Source organism: Guyanagaster necrorhizus (assembly GCF_019112545.1).
Source record: "Guyanagaster necrorhizus MCA 3950 unplaced genomic scaffold BT62scaffold_46, whole genome shotgun sequence".
Taxonomy (NCBI): domain Eukaryota; kingdom Fungi; phylum Basidiomycota; class Agaricomycetes; order Agaricales; family Physalacriaceae; genus Guyanagaster; species Guyanagaster necrorhizus.
Window position 1 is genome coordinate 267,174 of NW_025064925.1, and position 18,698 is coordinate 285,871.

An 18,698-nucleotide genomic window follows, 5' to 3' on the forward strand; every position below is an offset into this window, starting at 1 on the left:
TATTGATTTCATCTTTCTCCAGTTACTCCATGCAGACCATCGTTTCCTTGCATTCAGTTCATTCGGAGTCCGGAAGATGTTGTCAAACAGTGAATCCCACTGGCTTTCTGTTCCTTCATGCATTCATGCATGTGTCAACACTCCTCCAAGATCATTTTCTTTCATGATATGGATGTCGACCATCCACCGTTCATTCTGTGTCAGAGGAGAATGTTCCCATCCACATTTCGCCCATCCAACCTTCTGCAGCATGTCAGACACATATTGCTGTAGTACTTGATTTAGAAATGTCCCGGCATGCTCCAGATATTGTTCATCATATATCTGGTCCTCTGGTGGCAGATTGGGCCCATAGTCATATGATTTTTCTGGCATTTCTATCCGTCGAGCTAGCCTTTCTGTCTTCGGCATTGGCTCCTCAGGTCGACCCTTGGCTTTCCTTGTGCACCCTATGACCTGGCCCATTGGCTTCCATTCCACCAACTGTCGCTGCTTCATGCAACTATCTTTAGAACAGAACTCATTCAGCATCTTTCTAATGCCCAACAAATTCCAGCCTGCCTCACTGGGCACTTGGATGACACTCTCGCATCATGGTATTCTTGTACCACCTCCATTCCGTGTTGGCCATGCAATCACACTGCTCAGAATCCACCAGAGTCCTCCCTCTGCATATGGTCCTGGCTCATCCGTCCTGTCTCTCTTTCGCATGCATGGAAGGATCATGTGATGATCTTCCTGCCAGTATGTTCATGGCCAGATGGCATGCATCAACATCTTGTGTCCTGATCGCTCTTCTGGCTGTGCATGAAGTGAATTGACCATAAATGTGACGAGACATGTCAGGATGACTGGATAGTAACAGTGTCGCATGTCCATGTTGTGCTCTTCATTCTGCCACTGGATCAATGTCACAAATCTGAGAGCTCTGGCAGATTTAAATTGCCTGTGGATACTATTAGCCCTGATCCTCATCATTACATAGCTTCTAGAAATGGGCTCACCACCAGTCTTGTCATGGAACACAATACACCAGATCCAAGAAACTCACAACTGGAACATCTGCAAACACATCTTCCGCATTAGCCAGTGGGACTCATGCCTCAATCCATGCATGTACATCATTATGCCATGCTGCATCTGCGAAGACACTGTACAATTTCCCAAGAAACTCATTGTACGTGTACTTTGACTTCTTCATCAGATTAACTGCTGTAACGAACTTGGCATTATTGCTTGCCTGCATGTCATAGGTAAGGCATTTATCGGTTGTGTACATCTGGACAAAGGTTGCATTGAATTGTCCGAGCAGTGTGGTATGTGTTGTGATGTGACATCCTGCGACAGAGGTGAGATGTGCATATGTATCCTGTTTGTAATTGTAGTAACCGAAATGCATCCACTTGTCAGCTTTGGTCTGATGCATTTGCAGTAGTCTCTGTAGCATGACTGCATGGCTGTCAGAGCGCCACATAACTGCTCCCTCCTTCACAGACAGTTCAAGTGCAACATCAACAAAGACATCATCACCAGGAGTACTGAACATGTCAGCATTGAATACATGGTCCTGGTGCAGGAAGTATTCTCGCTCGGTTGCATTGTTTGGGTCATGCACTGTCAATGCGTTGATCCCTCGCCACTGAAGCAAAAAACGGTGCCCGATCCCCCATCCATCTGAATGGTGCTCCAGTCGTTCACTGAAATCTCCTAGCAATCGCTCCACATATTCACTAGGGATCAACTCTGTTAGCTTTCTCATCTGATGACTCTGCCCACTTCCTGCCTGAAACAATTTTGAACTGTAGGTAGCAGGAAGATGAGCCGCTGTCATATCCTGATAACGTACTGCTGATTGGATGAATATTTCATAGAGCACAGCATACTCCTGGATAGAAACTGAAGGGGTTCCCTCATGCTGTTTGAGATTTCGAACCAAATTCAGCAGCAGGATATATAATGATGCATGATGGGTGACTTTGGCAAGGAAGACATTTGGAAGACATCCTGGATCCATAGGATTTGTTGTGAGCTACATATGATCAGCTTTAGCATAGACTTTGACATTTAGATGATAAATGCTACCTCGCCATTCTGTGGATTGACAATTTTGAAGGGTGCTTGGATATTAATACCACCTTGCATTGACATCGTCAGCTGATATGTAGTAGCAAACTCAATCAGCATTCCCAGATCTGGAATACAATCACAGATTGCAATGACCGAGTCATAGTCCCTCATCAATGTCACTTTTGGTTCTGGCAGGTCAGCTCCAGCCATGGTGAGATTGATGTAATGATCCTCGCCATATTCCCCACACAATACATAGCGGAGATACTTTCCACGACATGCGATGCTCCTTGTTGAAACATTCTGATCCATCCATAGTTGACTACATTCTTGAACGAACTCCCCCAATGTGACATCTCTTGATGTGTGGACACCCTGAATGCGAATGCTATTCCCATCAACATCATCATCTGGATCCCATTCTCCATGTCTGATTTCTCCTTGTCGATGGTGCAGAGGTCCATCATCCTCGTCACTAGAGGATGGCCCCGGGGTGCTTCGATGGGATGACCCATGAGCATCATCCTCTTCATCCCTCTGTTCTAGATGTCGATGATGTCATCGACGATGATCGTGAATATGGGTGGACTTGGGGCACCTGCTTTGACGAGATATCCGGTGTCTAATGGCACCAACAGAAGGAGGTGTCCAGGATACTAGATGCCTGATTAGACCAATGGCTACTTTCCAGTGATATGCATACCATCACAATGTTGATCCTCATCATTGTACTCATCCTCTTCTTCTTCTTCTTCTGCTCCTGCTTCTTCTGCTCCTCCTGCTTCTTCCTAGTCTTCATTGTCGGTGAACAAGCTACTTGTATGTCCTGATCCCCGAAAGAAACTGTCATCATCCTGGTCAGAGTTCATGCTAAAGGGGAAAAGTAGGTGGGTGATATCACTGTTTGCATCTACTTTATACTAACAAAGCAGAGCGCCACATGAAAAATTTCTCTATTTTTCCAAAGACATTCAGCTGGACATGACATTGACAGCACAATTTCTTGTCATGTCAAATTCTTGGTAATGCAAAAAAAATTGTATGGGACCGCAAAGTGCAGGGGACCCATCCTTTTCAGTTCCAGGATATTTTCACCAATTGTCACTTGTATATTTAGTGACATGAAATGTATACATTACAAAAATGTGTCATACTAACTGCAATATGAAACTATATAAAATTGTTCTTGAAAAAATGCATTGAACTGCCAATGAAGCAATGTCAAGAAAGCCACCCACAAATGACCTCAACGCCTCCATGCTGGTTCTTGCATATTAGGCCTGAATGATCCATTCCGTTCAATCACGAAATTCGCCTGCAGAGTCTGTGGAGCTGCATTAGCAGTATCCTTTGACCTGGCTGCTTGAGATCGTGTCCTTGACATTCCTCTCGTTCCTCTTCTCTGCGATGACTCTGGAATTCCTGACTGAGTATTCAACTTACCTGTTGGTGCAGTTGAAATGGACTTCTTCCTGCCAGGCAATGGGGTTGGTGTTGACAGAGACGAGGGGGCATTGGAAGACAGAGGAGTTAGGTCATCGAAGTCAAGAAGATCATCGAGAGGTTGTGAAGCACTGCCACTAGCAGTGCCCCCATAGCTTTCTATCTCGTCATTGCTAATTGGTTCATTAGCATCTGGTGTCAAGATAATATTGCTGGAGGGGGCAGTGATGGCAGTCATTCCATGCCCTGGTGGTGGTATAACTACAGGGGTGGAGGAAGGGACAACAGGATGAGGAAGAGGGGATGATGGAGCAGAGGGGGCCGAGGGCTGAGATTCACATTGAGTGGGTTGTGCATTACCCTCCTCGATGGGATTCTGTGGTGCACTCGGTGCTGGCTTTGTGATAGGCTTGGGCTTGGGCTTGGGCTTGGGCTTTGACTGGGTATTCAATGGTCCAGCCTCATCTATGGATCCTCTCTGCATCGTCATCTGTACCTTGGTGGCAGGAGCTCCCTCCCTGTTTCCATCCTCTGGCACCTTCTTTGGCACTTTACGATGATGGCGGGATTCATCGATGACATCTACTTCCTTTGTTTTCGCCGTTTTCTTGCCATTCGTCTTGCATTTTTTTGCAGGAGGCTGTTCAACGGCACTTTCCTGGGTGCTCTGGTCATCGTCGTTATCGCTTTCTCCATCAGCTGCAGCAGGAGCATCTGCTGGTACATCACAATTGTACAGCAGCCGGAATGCCTCTGCAAAAATATGAATAAACCATCATTATCCAAAAGTAAAAGGGACTTACTCCTGTTTCGACAGACATTAAAATCAGGCTTCTTGAAGAAATGCTGAAGCTGCTGGGCTTTTGAACCAGAGTGTTGAGCCATCAAGACGTCAATAGTGTCTGTCGTGATAAGGCGAAAGACGTAAACAGTTTCCTTTTGCCCATGACGATGGGCATGACCAATCATCTGTTCTTCTTGGATGGCAGTCCAACCAATATCCTGTGGGATCTCAGTCAGTGAATGTCAACTAGCAATGATGCTGAAACTTACGAAGAGGATGACGACAGAAGCTCTCATCAGGTTAAGCCCAGAGCTACCTACCTGGCTGAGGAGAAGCACACGAACATCTGAATCAGGATGAAGGAATTTCTCAACCACCTGTTGACATGCCGTGAGCCTCATGGAGCCATTCAGTGACAAGATTTTAATGCCATTCATAATGAAGGCCTGAACAAAATGAGTATGCAAATAATAAGAAGAAAGATTCAAATTACATACCGACATGATGAGTTCATCCATCATAGGGAACTCATGAAAGATAAGGATCTTTATCTGCTGAGTCCTCTTCTTCTTATCGCCGGTTGCCATTGCAGGAGGATCAGGGAAAATGAGGTGACCATCTTCAATATATGGTGGAGACGCATTGTCATCAGACAAATAGTGCTTGCACAATCTCAACGTCGCCTTGAGCTTTGCTCCTGGATACTTTTCCCACTCTTCAAGACTTTCGAATGGTGGAAACTTTTTCTTGCCAGATTTTGACAGATAGTCAGGATCGTGTTGAGATTGCAGATATGCTACAGCAAGCCGGTAATTGAGCAAAAATGCCTAAGAGAAAAATGAGCAAAATGGCAAAATTGTAATGTACTGTGAAGCAGAAGGGCTCCCTGCGATCACACAATAACTTACCCTGGCATCCATGACATCAACAGCTCCATGTGCCTTTGAACTAGAAGAAGAGTGCATCAGATCCATGATCCTGGTACAATTTTTTTCTGTACTCACTCACTGCTCCACTTTGACATCTGGTTGTCCATCTCCCGTTTCTCAGCATCTGCCATGCTTACCATCACTTCAATCTTTTTGTATGGTGGGAGTTCATTCAACAGCATGATAGGCTTGTCAGCTGGGGGGTCAGTGTACTTGATTGATGTTACTGCCCGTTGAATGATACGTCCTTCATAGCGAGCCTGAATGTCAATGACCCAGTCATTGTTAGCATCGTACACCCCTTTGTATGGATTTCTACCATCAATGCCCTTCAAGGCATTCGTGTTGAACACAGTGAGAGCATCGTCATCGCCATTGTTGCCCTTGGTGACATCCCTCCGCATCTTTGACAGCTCTCTGACTTTCTCCTTCTCGAGCGATTCAGCTGCCTTACCTATGAATGCCTTCAAATGAATAAGTCTTGCGAGGTTGCATAGGTCCTGATATTATAATGAGAAAGAAGCAAGAATCAGAATCAGAATGAAAACCACAAAAAAGGCATACATGAGGTGACTGGTACAGTGGAGTTGCCGACACAATTAGGCGCATGCAGATATTTTCCATAATTCGATTCATGCCATGGTAGGCAGCATTTGGTGTCCGGAAGTTGTGTGCTTCATCGACGATGACACTGCAGAAACTCCTTGACCATATCGGCTCATAACCCAATGAATTTGTCTTAGCAGGACGCAGAGAAGACACCAATTCAGTCTTAGACTTTGTGATCCACAAATTGCGATGTGCTAACTGACTGACACTCTGAAACCCATTTGAAATTCATTATCAGTGAGCTAAACCGGAGTGAATAACCCAATGCTTACACTATGGCTTGCAACGATCACAATGTTGCATTTGTCCTGCTTCGATGAATCAATGGCCTTGTTGAACTCGTCCCATCTCTGCTCCATCGTCAGCATTACAAAAATGTCGATGACATGAGAATGGAACCACCGCTTCAACTCGCCCACGATCTGCTCTATAATGGTCCCAGGGACCAAAATGAGATGCGGCACATCAGGAATCTGTTTACGACCACAGAAATATGGCAATTGTGCTGGAATATTATAGTTAATACTGGATGTATGGGACCACGAAACGAGGGGGCTCCCTACTCGGGCCATACTCACCAAGCACTGGGGGCAGTTCCTTGCCGAGCTTCTGTGCCTGATAGCATGACATTATAAATGCCAGCAATCCCATCATTTGGGCAGTCTTGCCCAGACCCACCTCATTGGCAAGGAGGATTCCTGGGACACCATCATCATCCAATTTTGTCGTCCATAGCATGTTCACCATTGCTGTTATACCAACAATTTGATGCCACAAGATGTTCATCACCTCATTGTCTTCATCACCACCAGGAGGAATCTTGGTGGCATAGTCAGGGTTTTCCCAGTAATCAGTGAGGGAAGCGTTAATGAATGGGTTAAATTCATCGGGATGGCTATTGTCCCATCGAAGCATTTCGGCAAGCACCTTATCAGTAGTTTTTGACCAAGACTCTACCCCCAGGTCCCCACATTCCTTCCATTTCTCCCACCCAATAAGACCAGGGTGCGAAGGAAGGCCCGGATTGATGTCGATGTCATGTTGTTCGGCCTCCTCCCTATTGCGTGTGCTTTCAATGCTCTCGAGCTGAGAAGCAAGGTCCTCATGGAGCGCTGCTATTTCCTCTTCAGTGGCCATAACAGTGATTCTTCGATTCATCATACGTCCAAGGATGTCTGCAACATATGTCAGATATGCAGAGCACTGCATAAAATGAGGGACTTACACTGCGAACTCTTTTTGTTTTTCTTCAACTCCTCCTCCTGAGCTTCTGCCTTCGAAAGTGCCTGTTCAAACTCACCCTTCCTCTGCTCATATTCTGCCAATGCAGCCTTATCCTGCTCCATTGCCTCCCAACCAATGTACTTTTCATATTTCTCGAGAGCATTCAAGATCTTCTTTGCATCTTTCAGGTTGATTTGGCCATTGCCAGATTCAAACACTGACAAAGTTAGTAGGAAACAAAATAGATATAAAGAGTACACACATTTCCACATGGCATCGAGTTCCCCCTTCGCCTCAAGTCTGCATGTTTCTGCCTGGTGGTGATTCTTCCACTGACGTTCAATGTAGTCCAATATCAATGAGTGGATGAGTTGCTGGAACTCCTCTCGCATACAACCCGACTCGTTATCCTCAAATGCTCTGCCAAACATGCTTTCTGCAATTTCTGCCTCCTTTGATCCAAACATCATAAGCGTGACGAATTTTGCGTTCCCTTTCTTCGCAGCTACCCGATACATTGCCTTGATGTTGATACCAGCATGGAGAATATCATGGTTGTGCGTGATTCTGAGCTTCGACACCATGCGCGATTTCGACCACCAGTGGTGGTATGTGGTATGGCCTTGGAGAAATGCATCGGCACCCTTCGTATTGATGCAAGTTATAGCCTCGTCCAAGGGGAGATTTCTGACGTGCTTCAGAAACTCGCAGACTGCAGGGAGCTCTTCATTTTTTACATTCGAGATGTGATCCGCATCAAACCCGGGGAATCCAAATTGCTGCTGCCATGCTTCCTCATCGAACAGGTCAGGATATGAGGCAAAAATGGTGGCAAAGAGAGCATGAGATTTCTGTGCAATGTGAGGCATTTTGAAGATGAGCAGTGGTGCTGAATGGCAGAGTGAGAATCAACTTTTTTATGGGGGGAAAGAAAGAATAAAATATATGCGATGCCCATGCCCTATATATATGGCACTGTGGCATACGAAGCTTGATGCTGATGGCGGGGTTTACCTCATAGAGGTTAAATTTTTTTTTCTTCGATTCTAGATGCATCAACGTCAAAGATCAATATCAAGACGTTTGGAAACATATTTGATAAGAAGCATAATTAACCATACTTGGGTATATGTACCTCCTTATCCAGCTTCTTCTTTTTCAGGAACCTGATGAAGCAATGACTGCAGTTACCGCAGTTGTTTGAAAAAATATTCAGGGAAAAGATTCAGACATGTTCAGTGATTATCAATGTGGAATGTATTCAAAAAAATAATTGTATGCCTCAATACATCAGGGGAAACTGAATTTTACTACCATATATTTAATGCAATTATAGCTTTGATTGCACAAATTACTTTTTGGCCGTTGTGCCATACACCCTGCCGAATGTTCAATCATATCACACAGCCACTCAATTATCTTTTATCTGATCGATCGATTTCATCATCAATTGATAGCTGGCGGCATCAACGTCAACATGCCGCGGGCGCTTAATATCGTTTGATCGTGATTCTCGACTTCCGCATTTGCTCCCCCGCCCCTTGCGCTCAACGTCTATTTCCGCCCTCTGGCACGATCCATGCATCTTCCGTCTCCCCCACCAGCCAATCACAATCTCTGACCTCAATGCTAAATCCACACCATGAAGATCGACCTTTGGATGAACTGGAGCATCGCTCAGAGACAAAGCAACGTGCAATTGGTGACGTTCAAGTCGGATCTGGTGGAATGTGTAAGGGTGCAAGAGCAGGAGGTCAGAGCACAGTTGGGGTATATGCCGACGGACTGGCTACTTCTGTAAGTGCCATATGCATCTGTCATGATCTTATTAATTTTAGATCAGGGAGTTGGATCATGGGTCCAACCTTCATCGGACGATCCGGGGTGCGAGTTCAGGAATTAGGGTGTGGGCGATCCACTGCACGGTCAGCAGTACTGGTGACCATTCACCCTGTGGGCAAACGCAATGGGAGGACCACACTGGAAGAACAACTACCCAGTACAAACTCCACTGGCTGGGAGATGAGATGCTGTAACATGAGTTTCGTCATTCTACAGAACCAAATTACCTCTGATGTTTCGCAGGAGCACAGAACACTTTCTTTTGATGACACAACCATAGCTGTTGATTTCTTCTTGATAATCGCCACGTTCTTTTGTACTTAGCATTGTTATATTCTTGTAGCATACTTGCCGACCACATATCTTGACAACGTAGACTTCCATACCATACCATAGTCGTTGCTATACCTAGTGTACATTGATTCCCAAAATGTAAAATAAATCTGTAGCATACTGAATGTTATTTTGTACCCAAGATTTCTTAATGAGGGCTGTATTCTGCTCTCCATGTGAAAATTGGTGATTTACCACGGAGCAGATGCGAGCCCTACTCTGTTTCTAAATGACAAGAATGGCCATATTTCGAGATTTGGTCATGTACTGTGGACTGAATGCGAGCCCTACATAGATTCCAAAACACAAGAATGGCCATATTTCGAGATTCGGTCATGTACTGCAGACTGAATGCGAGCCCTACAAGATTCTAAATGGCAAGAATGGCCATATTTCGAGATTCGGTCATGTACCGCGGACTGAATGCGAGCCCTACATAGATTCCAAAACACAAGAATGGCCATATTTCGAGATTCGGTCATGTACCGTGGACGGGATGTGCTCCCTACTCCATCCCAGAATGGAAATAGTGCATGATATAAAAAATTGATGATGGACCGCAAAATTGTATGCTCCCTAGTCACTGCTGCAGTCCATTGGTATTTTTGGTAAGTCAAATACCTTGAAGTATTTGGTGGATTTATTGGGTAAATCCACAGTGTTGGAATACAAGCTGAGCTGAATGTTGGCATAAAGCAAACTTGATGGATTGATGGATTAGTATGCAGATATGATAACTAGGTCCAACCAGTGTTGTACTCTCTTGTACTCTTGAGCACAGCTCCATTTGCTTCCATAGCAATTATTCCCTCAATACTTATATATCTATGATACTTGATACTTAGCTATGTTATGGACTATGCATTTTCATTTAAATATGACTGTATTCTGGCACATTGAATACAATCTTCATTCATTCTACTTGTGCTCAAGTGCTCACTATAACAACGATTTCAATAGATTATAGGTCCTGACCATACCTAAAAATCCATTGAAGCACACTCTAGTATTATCTTGTCTTGCTGATAAACACTGGTCATTTATTAATTCTATCTATACACAAAAACTCAAACCACCATTCCCAATCATGTCCTTGCAAGTCTCACCCATGATGTCTGACTGGCCATAAACAAAGACCAACCCAGAATGTCCGATACATCGATATTGAGCTAATATATGTCTCAACTTGCAATCCATAACCGTTAGTATCCATCTAGGCTTGTGGAATTGTAACACTGTTGGTGTCTACTCTAGAAGAGTTGTGGAAGGCAATGGTGGTCATAGTGATGAGAATAACTGTGTCAGTTAGCAATTCTTTTTACCTTTTCATCCATCCTGACTTTGGATCATTATAATACAACCTTCCTCTGGAGTATCCAGCCCACAAACAACAAGGGATATGCTCAGTTCAAGATGTATTTCTGAGAATGTCTCTTCCCTATCTACTCCTCTCCTTCATAGACTGACAGCTCCTCAAGGACAGTGCTATGGGTAGACTAATGACATCCATATCATATTCCATGCTAATGGCACACTTTGCATAGGAGGAACCCAACACATTGGTAAGTCTTACTATATTGCTTCCTCTTTCATCCAATCACTAAAAAACACACAGGCCAAGCATTCTTTGACCAAGACCTCATCACTGCCATTGAGGAGACCTCTCCTTACAACACCAAGACCACTGAAGTCAAAGAAAATGCCGATGACTATGCATTTGGTGATGACCTCTAAGGTGGTCTCCTTCTGTGAGTGTCTATCATCATCTTCTATGTTCTCTGTTATTGATGCTTCTGGCACAGCTGGGCTACAGTCTGTGCAGACTGTACAGCTAGATTCGAGTCTTCTCCTGATGGTTATCTTACTGAAGCTAGAGGTATTGCGGTAATAGTTCTGACACTGGTGTTTCCTTATGAAGGAGGAAATAGCATCATTACCGACATGATCAACAGTGGGAATGCGATGACACTGATGCCAAGAGAAGCACTACTTCAGTCCAGTTGCTCCTAGGATGACAGTAATATCAGTGTGTCACTCTATTTCTAATATGAATAACACCACCGTCATGTGGTATTTCCTGAGCACTAGATCCTGCAATGAGGTTAGTACATTCAACCTGACCACTTTCTGTTACTAAAATGACTCTAATACTTCAAGTACATTAGCAGGATGGGTGGCCCCACCTCGATTACCACCAGGGCAGACTTCCAGACTGTTCCACTCATAATAACCATGCAAGTTCATGAGAGCCAAAACAGCCAAAAGAGATTGTCGGCTTACAAGTCTTCATGCATTCCAGCAAAGTACTGCACGGATATTCAAAATTCAGTGCCGAGAAGAGATTCCATGTGAAGCACATGGCTCACTGCACTGGACACATTGCTCTGCATGGAGATTTGATTAAAGAACATTCTCCTGCAAGGCCATACTATGCTCACTTGGTCCAAATTCTTGATGAAATATCCCAGCTTCCAGGGTGTCAGAATCCTCTGTGAGAATAGAGAAAACGACGGACTGAAGCAAATATGAGGACTGACACATCAATTTTGAACAAGAGACGTCTCTCTGCAGAATATGACAAAGGCACCAGATGCTGAAAGATTGACTTTTTCTGCTTGTCACTGTCAATCACTTCAGGTATGGATCCTACCAAGGTAGCATTTGAAGCCATGTCGACCTGATGAATGGAGTGTCCTTTGTCTGTTCATTTAATACTCCCCTGCAACCGATAGCCACCTTCGTGCCCATGCTAATGTCATAGTTCTGGTCGCTTCCATAGCGAGAGAGTGCACTGCTGAGAAGACTTATTTCTGTTTAATCTGGGGCTCATAGAATAGCTTTACGTATCCTTCAAATGTCTTTCAAACAAGTCCCGGACGTCGTGGTGAGCACATCCCTGTACAAATGGCAAGTCAGCTGCCATGGCCCCCTCAAAGCACTACCACAAAAACTGAGAGAAAGAGAGCATAAAGTTCTGAACATAATTAAATCCCCCTAGTAATAGCCAATATTTATTGGGTTTTAAAGAGGAAGAAAACAGGCTGGCAATCACCTGATGCCACAAAAAAAACACTCGCCGTCGACTCAAGCTAGCCAACTTGGAACTCTGCAGCATTACTTCCACATTGCAAACTAGAAGTAGACCATTACTCTTGGTTCATGTTGTGATGAACTTTGTTTTCAAAGCTCAACAGTACAGAAAGCGTCCACCAAAGTAGCTGGATGTCAAGAAGTCGAAAGGGCAACCCGAGATGGTTTGTCAGTGTTGACCAGGTGTGCGGCCCAATATCTGTCCTTGGCGAAAATCTCAAATCAAGCAACCACCAAAGTCATCAAGACTCGACAGCGAACGATGCAGCAGCTTCATGAGTGCACACTACACAGAAATACAATGATGAAAACATCTTCAATCATCCAGATGTTTTTTAATGATATCCATGGTATACGGCAGCCTCCATTTTCGGGGTCTTGCCTCATTCTTCATTCTGCAGCGTTCATGGATACCCTTCCGAAGTTCTTGATGCTAGCTTGGCTGTTTCTTGGACTTGACTCTGGGCCAATGCCTGCCTGATCATTACTGTCTGGACTCATTCATGAGTACATTTGGAGTCAAGGCAGAACATTCTTCATCATAACAGAATCCATTGTAGTCCAAACGATGCTCTTTCCATTCAGTAGTATGGTCACGAGGGTCAGGAAGCCTGATTCTTAGTTTCTAACCACATTGGTGCCCATACCAAACTCGACAAATACTCGTAGTTGTGGTATCTTGGGTGGTGTACGGCTTGAAGGTTTATTGAAGCTGGTAAAGTTCACAACGAACAGAGAGAAAGACACTGTTTTCGTCTTTATTTAGAATTCTCTGCTGAACAAATATGTTTCAGTGTAAGTATATCAGTGGACGACGGATGCCCATGTCATATCATATGGGGCCTTTGGCGATCCGGTCTACTTTTACTGCTCATTCATGCTGATTTCAACAGGGAGAGGATGGATGATCCAGAAGGGTCTGACCGAAATTTAGTCACGCCCAGCTGAAAAGACAGTGCAGAAACCAATAGACCTCTTTTACTTGCAACAACGCATGTTTGGTTCTATTGTCAATTGTTCTCACTGAAAAAAGATTGAAGATGAAATGGCCCTACTGAGGCATAGCATCTACTTGGTGATGCTGTCAGCTCACTATGCCATATTGAACTGTATTCTCTTCAAGTTCTGGGGTTGCTTCGATAAGTCATAGAATGCAGTTGTTAAATTCCAAGTCAATAAATGTTTTGATTGCACTGCTAGTCAATCATGTCTGGCATAGCTCTGCGCTGTATTCCCTGAAAATTTGGGTCATTTATTGGTATTTCTGTGACCATCAAGGAAGTAATTCCTGGTATGTTTTCTGCAGCCCTCATTAATGCCATTGTCGATGAAACATCAGAGAGTTCTAGGAAGGGCCTGCTTATTTAGCCCCCAAGTATCTGTGGTGCACCACTATAGAATACTACTTCTGATCGCATATCATCAGGTATGTGCCAGATTCATCCACTGCACTGCATGACAACGAGATTTGCCTAGCAGCACTTTATCTCGTGTTATCACAAGGCTACCGATGAAAGCGAAGGAGAACTCTTGTGTCAAATCAAATATATAGGCCATCACAGAAGTACTATAAGGACCAAAATGTGAGTATATTTCCACAGTGATTGAGTGCCACTTTTATAAAGAAACGAAGCAAAGAGGACCTGTAGATAATGATGAAGTGGGAAACTAACTTCCTCCCACACTCGATTGACTTAAGGTCATAGTGATGCCAAGGTAATATACTGCCATGACTCTTTATTCTTTATATAACAATAACAGTTCCGCAGGTCCCAAATATATAATACTTAGACTGAGCATCATGATCTCCCCACAGAAGAATTCACAGTCTGAATTTCCCAAGCATCCAGAACAGAACTCAAAATCACATTCTCGATATCAACACACCAATCCTGGTGGCACATCCAGTTACCTGGATTATACTCAACATTCCCAAGAGAGACATCACACCCGCATCCCAAACACACAACCTTGTCTGGTTCGACCCTGTCTGCATCAACCCAAGGCTCGCACCTGAGGAAAAGTCGCCTCTGCTCTGCATCATTCCAGCTGAACCAATAAAGTGGGCTCTTGAACGTCTTCAGAAAGCTCACTTCAGGACCATTCTGCGACACCAGGAACGTCTCTTTTTGATATATGCTGAGTACCCATGGGGGCGGGCTGTGAAAGGATGAGCTCTAGCTTGAATGCAGTGAAGAGGCACTGACCAAGATCCTTGGGGTTGTGGTTGGAATGATAATTCTTCATGGACAGCGATCATCATTTGGACAGGGTAGGAGAATCGCCACCTGCACCTTCTGCAGCCACAGTGGCATGGGCAGCTGGTTTGTCTTGATGGTGCACTCCAGCCTGAAGGCAACCATGAGGTTGAAGGTGTTTCAGGAACAGGTGCTTGAATCTGAACATTCATGGCTGCTCCATATGCTGGTGCTGAATGATTCATGAAAGGTATTGAGGAATTTGCAGGGACAAGCTGGCTCGCACCAGATTGGTAAGAAGTAGGATAGCCTAGTCCATTCATCGTGAAAGGAGATGCAGGGATGGATGCAGTGGGTGACTATCATAGTCCAGATTGCTTTTAAGTAGGTCTGCACAGAGGGACAAAGCCAAACAATGAATGGTGGCACCTGGACTTGTCTTTGTTGCATGCCTCAGACCCATCTCCCCTGTCTTTGCCCTCCCATACACTTTGGCAAAAATATTGTCAAGTAGACAAGTGCGCAGCATGAGATAACAGCTCATAGAGCAACGTCCTAATCTTCGGGAATGCAATATTCCGGGAATGGTTTTATCTGCATTCATAAGGGATGCCACTGTCGGTGTTCATCGTCAGCTGGTGCCAATGGCAGTCAGAATTGGCATGGTCGGATGTAAAATGAGCATGGTCAACAGGAAGAGAATACTCTCTGCAATGAAGGTGATTGGTGTCTCCATGAGTTCTCTGTTTGAATAAGGGACAGTGGGAAAATACCAGATGTAGTATGCTCATTGTTGGGTACAGAGACCGGTTTCGACCCTGAGGACAAGAATAGCATGGTACAGCTGTGTGTTACGATTTTTCCATTTCTTTTTCCTTTTTACCCCTATTTAGGCTTAGTCATAGCACGAGACCACGGGAAAGGCTTAGTAAGCACAACTGAGCTGCCTAGATACAAATGACGCTTGACGATGCACAATTACCCTTTTATGTATGACAACGATGCTCAAGGACAACGGGCACCATGGACACAAGTCGACACAATAAGTAGTCATATTATTAGCACTACCTGTACAGTATTTAAGACCGGCAGCTCTCGCTGGTATACCCCAGCTTCGAGCTAAAGTTTCTATATACCATTCTACCTCGAGTCTACACCTGATCTTGGGCCACACCATTCGGATACACAATCAGTGAACTCAGGCGATTCCTCAAAGTGCGAAGGAACACCTGTTTATCACGTGTATTCAGACATGTGATGCTTGGGCATAACAATTAGCTCGAAGCTTCCTCCTTCCCTTTCTCAAGCCCAATTGTGCTGAGAAACCGAATGCCTCCAGTGACAACCGCAGACCTGAATCACGACTTCTTCGAGCTTATTGCTTTCATCATCGGAACTTTGCTCGGACTTCTAGCCATCATCACCCTTTGCTGAGGATGACAATCAGTAGCAGCTTGGATAGTCAGGCACTATCAAGCGTTCCAGCACATTCAACATATTCTACGCAATGTAACCCCTGACCTCCCTTTCCATGACATCTCCCCCTCCACCAGAACGTCCTTCTTCCCGCAAGGGGAACCCGTACCAGAAGCCGGGAATAACAACTCAGATTCAGGGAGCCTTCCTGAGGAAGAAGGACCCCAGCACCATCCCGGACGAAACAGCAGAAACCACCACCCTACTCTCACAGGGTTCCGGAACCCGTGGACGATGAATGTCGCTCAGGAGCCCGCCGAGGTCTCCAACTACATCACTCCAGCAGTCTCCCCCGAGCATCCTGCCTCCCCAGTTCCCTCAGGGATTGGAAACCGTGCTTGGGACTCCCTTGATGCCGCTCGGATGGCTGCAAGACCCCACGAGAGTCCCAACCTCCCCCAGAACCCCCCCGAGACCCCCACCGAGCCCAACTCCGACTCCAGCCCATCCGTCAGCAGGCTGAGGGTCGACGACCCGCATGGAAGGACCATCCACCCCGACTATGCGAACGCAGAGATTGCCATCTCTGCAGCAGGAGACCCCTTCCAACACCTCCACGTGGGGAGCGAGCCCGAGGTCGGGACTGCCAGTGAAAGGGGAAGAGCTGCACGGGACAGAATTATACACCGAATCTTCCCAGACTGGGATCTTACAGTTCCCTTTGATTATGACCAGGCAGCACGACAGCAGCAGCAGAACCAAGACCGAGAAAGAGAGAGTAGGCGAACTCAGGAAGAGCTTGCCGACTACGTACGAGAGGAGGCCCGAGAGCAGTACAAGGCAGCAGAGTACGACAGGCAGGGAAGGGCACAGCACAGGAGAGAGGGGATCGAGAGGATGGGGTCAGCCTCCCCTAGGGAGTATGAGCTCCGTACCGATTCAGGGTCTCCCTTCAGGGAGCCTGACTCAGAAGACGACCCATGGACAGGACCAGCCAGCATCGTCAGCTGGAACGAGGCCATCTGACGAGGAAGGACAGAAGGGCCTCGAACCGTCGACCTCGAGTACCCTGCCCGAACCGACACCATCTCCTCGGACGCCGACTCCGTCCTCGGGGCCTACGGACTCCGAGTACCCGACAATGCCCACGTCCCCGACAGGGCCCTCCAGCGATTCCTGGGTAGCAGGGTCGCTCGTCAGTTCCTCAACCCCAAGTTCCAACGACACTTCAGCCTCTATAGCCGAGAACTGGAGGAGACGAGAGCACGTGGAGGGACACGCTACAGTCGGCTTAGGAGCCCTCCCATCGCCCGAACCAGCGACCGAGAGGACGCCGGCCCCAGCAACCATATCACTGAAAGGATCTCCGATGACCCTTCGACCAGCCGTGCTGTCCATCTACGACCAGCCCGTCAGTTCCCTCCTCGAGGACAGCGGGGACGAGGGTGACGACGAGGATGACGAGGACAGTGATGACCCGTACCTACGACAATTGCAGCAAGCAGGGGAAGATACCGATGAAGAAGCCTTAAGGGAAGAAGTGGAAAGAGCAAGGAGCAAGGAATACCAGGAGTTGTATGAGCAGGGTAGGAATTTCTTATGGCAGGACGCGCGCTGGCAAGCGACGTCATTAGGACTGGAGTATCGGTATGCAGGAGGAACGGAAAAAACAAAAATTTTACAGTATGCCGCGACGGAATACGCATGGAAAAAATACGGCTTGCGGCACCCAGAAGATCCGCTCACGCCATTACCACCATATCGACCCCCCGAACAGCTGAAAGCACTGGCACCAATGCTGCGCACCCCCCCCATACCTCCAAGACAGGCAGTTTACATCGCCCCCTCGATCCGAAGTCGGGCCGACGACAGCCCATCGGTCCAAAGTATGGCTTCACGGCTTGTACGAACCAGAACCCGGCCGGCATGGCAACCTGCCAAGGCTCCAAATCCCTGGACCGGCAGAGGGAGCCGACTCCTTGGGGCCCAGCCACCCCCGGACCAAGCAGAATCGAGCGGAAAAGCCCCCGTGCAAGATGACTCTGAGGCGGTCCACCTCGGATTCACTGTACGAGACGGGGTCATCGTCCGAATAGAAAACCCGAAAGGCAGCCCAGTCGCCAACGACAACTCGCTGCACTTGTTCCCTGGGCCACCCGTGGAATGGAAACAACCGCCATTCAGTGAATGGCCTAATCCGATGGGTGCCCTCCCGCATAACGCCAACGTCCTACAATGTCACCCGGACCTTCTTCAGAAGCCTCGCCCTTTTAAAGGAGCTTCCGATGACATCGACCGATTTCTGGTAGACTGCAAACAATACTTCGAGGTCTACATCAGGTATATTGGGACCGATATGAACAAGATCGCCTTCGCCACCTCCTATCTAGAAGATAAGGCCAAAACCTGGTGGATCTTGATCTCTCCCAACTTCTGATCTGCCACCAGGGAACATTATCGATACCCTTCATGGCCGGTCTTTAAACGAATGCTAAATGACAAATTCATTGACCCCGCCATTCAGGAAGTACACAAGCAGAAGATCAAGGAGTACAAGATGGGAGATAAGGCGGCCACGGACTACTTCGACGAGCTAGAACGACTCGCCAAGCTCGCGGGGATCAGGGAAGATACTGCAAACGATGGAAGAATGGTAGAAGCCCTCAAGAGGGTTAGGGTTAGGGTTAGGGTTAGGGTTAGGGTTAGGGTTAGGGTTAGGGTTAGGGTTAGGGTTAGGGTTAGGGTTAGGGTTAGGGTTAGGGT

The 18,698-nt window shown here is 46.3% G+C and overlaps 3 protein-coding genes across 3 annotated transcripts; 1 reads left to right on the forward strand and 2 right to left on the reverse strand.

The window, feature by feature from the left end:
• Window positions 1–123: 123 nt before the first annotated feature.
• Window positions 124–7,925, reverse strand: BT62DRAFT_923890 (uncharacterized protein; the record flags this gene model as incomplete). Its single annotated transcript, XM_043184557.1, has 19 exons — window positions 124–506; window positions 609–738; window positions 823–900; window positions 1,121–2,029; window positions 2,083–2,609; window positions 2,666–2,723; window positions 2,771–2,910; window positions 3,306–3,347; window positions 3,511–4,263; window positions 4,314–4,512; window positions 4,564–4,740; window positions 4,792–5,121; window positions 5,203–5,242; window positions 5,299–5,723; window positions 5,788–6,042; window positions 6,105–6,337; window positions 6,411–7,007; window positions 7,058–7,273; window positions 7,319–7,925. 19 exons carry the CDS (start codon window positions 7,923–7,925, stop codon window positions 124–126), a joined length of 6,099 nt encoding a protein of 2,032 aa, XP_043034212.1.
• A 773-nt stretch (window positions 7,926–8,698) lies between these two features.
• On the forward strand, window positions 8,699–9,222 carry BT62DRAFT_923891 (uncharacterized protein; the record flags this gene model as incomplete). The annotated part of the gene is made up of 2 exons (XM_043184558.1): window positions 8,699–8,853; window positions 8,895–9,222. The coding sequence occupies 2 exons, from the start codon at window positions 8,699–8,701 to the stop codon at window positions 9,220–9,222; spliced, it is 483 nt and encodes a 160-aa protein (XP_043034213.1).
• A 1,451-nt stretch (window positions 9,223–10,673) lies between these two features.
• BT62DRAFT_923892 (uncharacterized protein) lies at window positions 10,674–11,902 on the reverse strand (the record flags this gene model as incomplete). The annotated part of the gene is made up of 6 exons (XM_043184559.1): window positions 10,674–10,716; window positions 10,805–11,140; window positions 11,392–11,451; window positions 11,512–11,537; window positions 11,670–11,720; window positions 11,747–11,902. 6 exons carry the CDS (start codon window positions 11,900–11,902, stop codon window positions 10,674–10,676), a joined length of 672 nt encoding a protein of 223 aa, XP_043034214.1.
• Window positions 11,903–18,698: the final 6,796 nt, after the last annotated feature.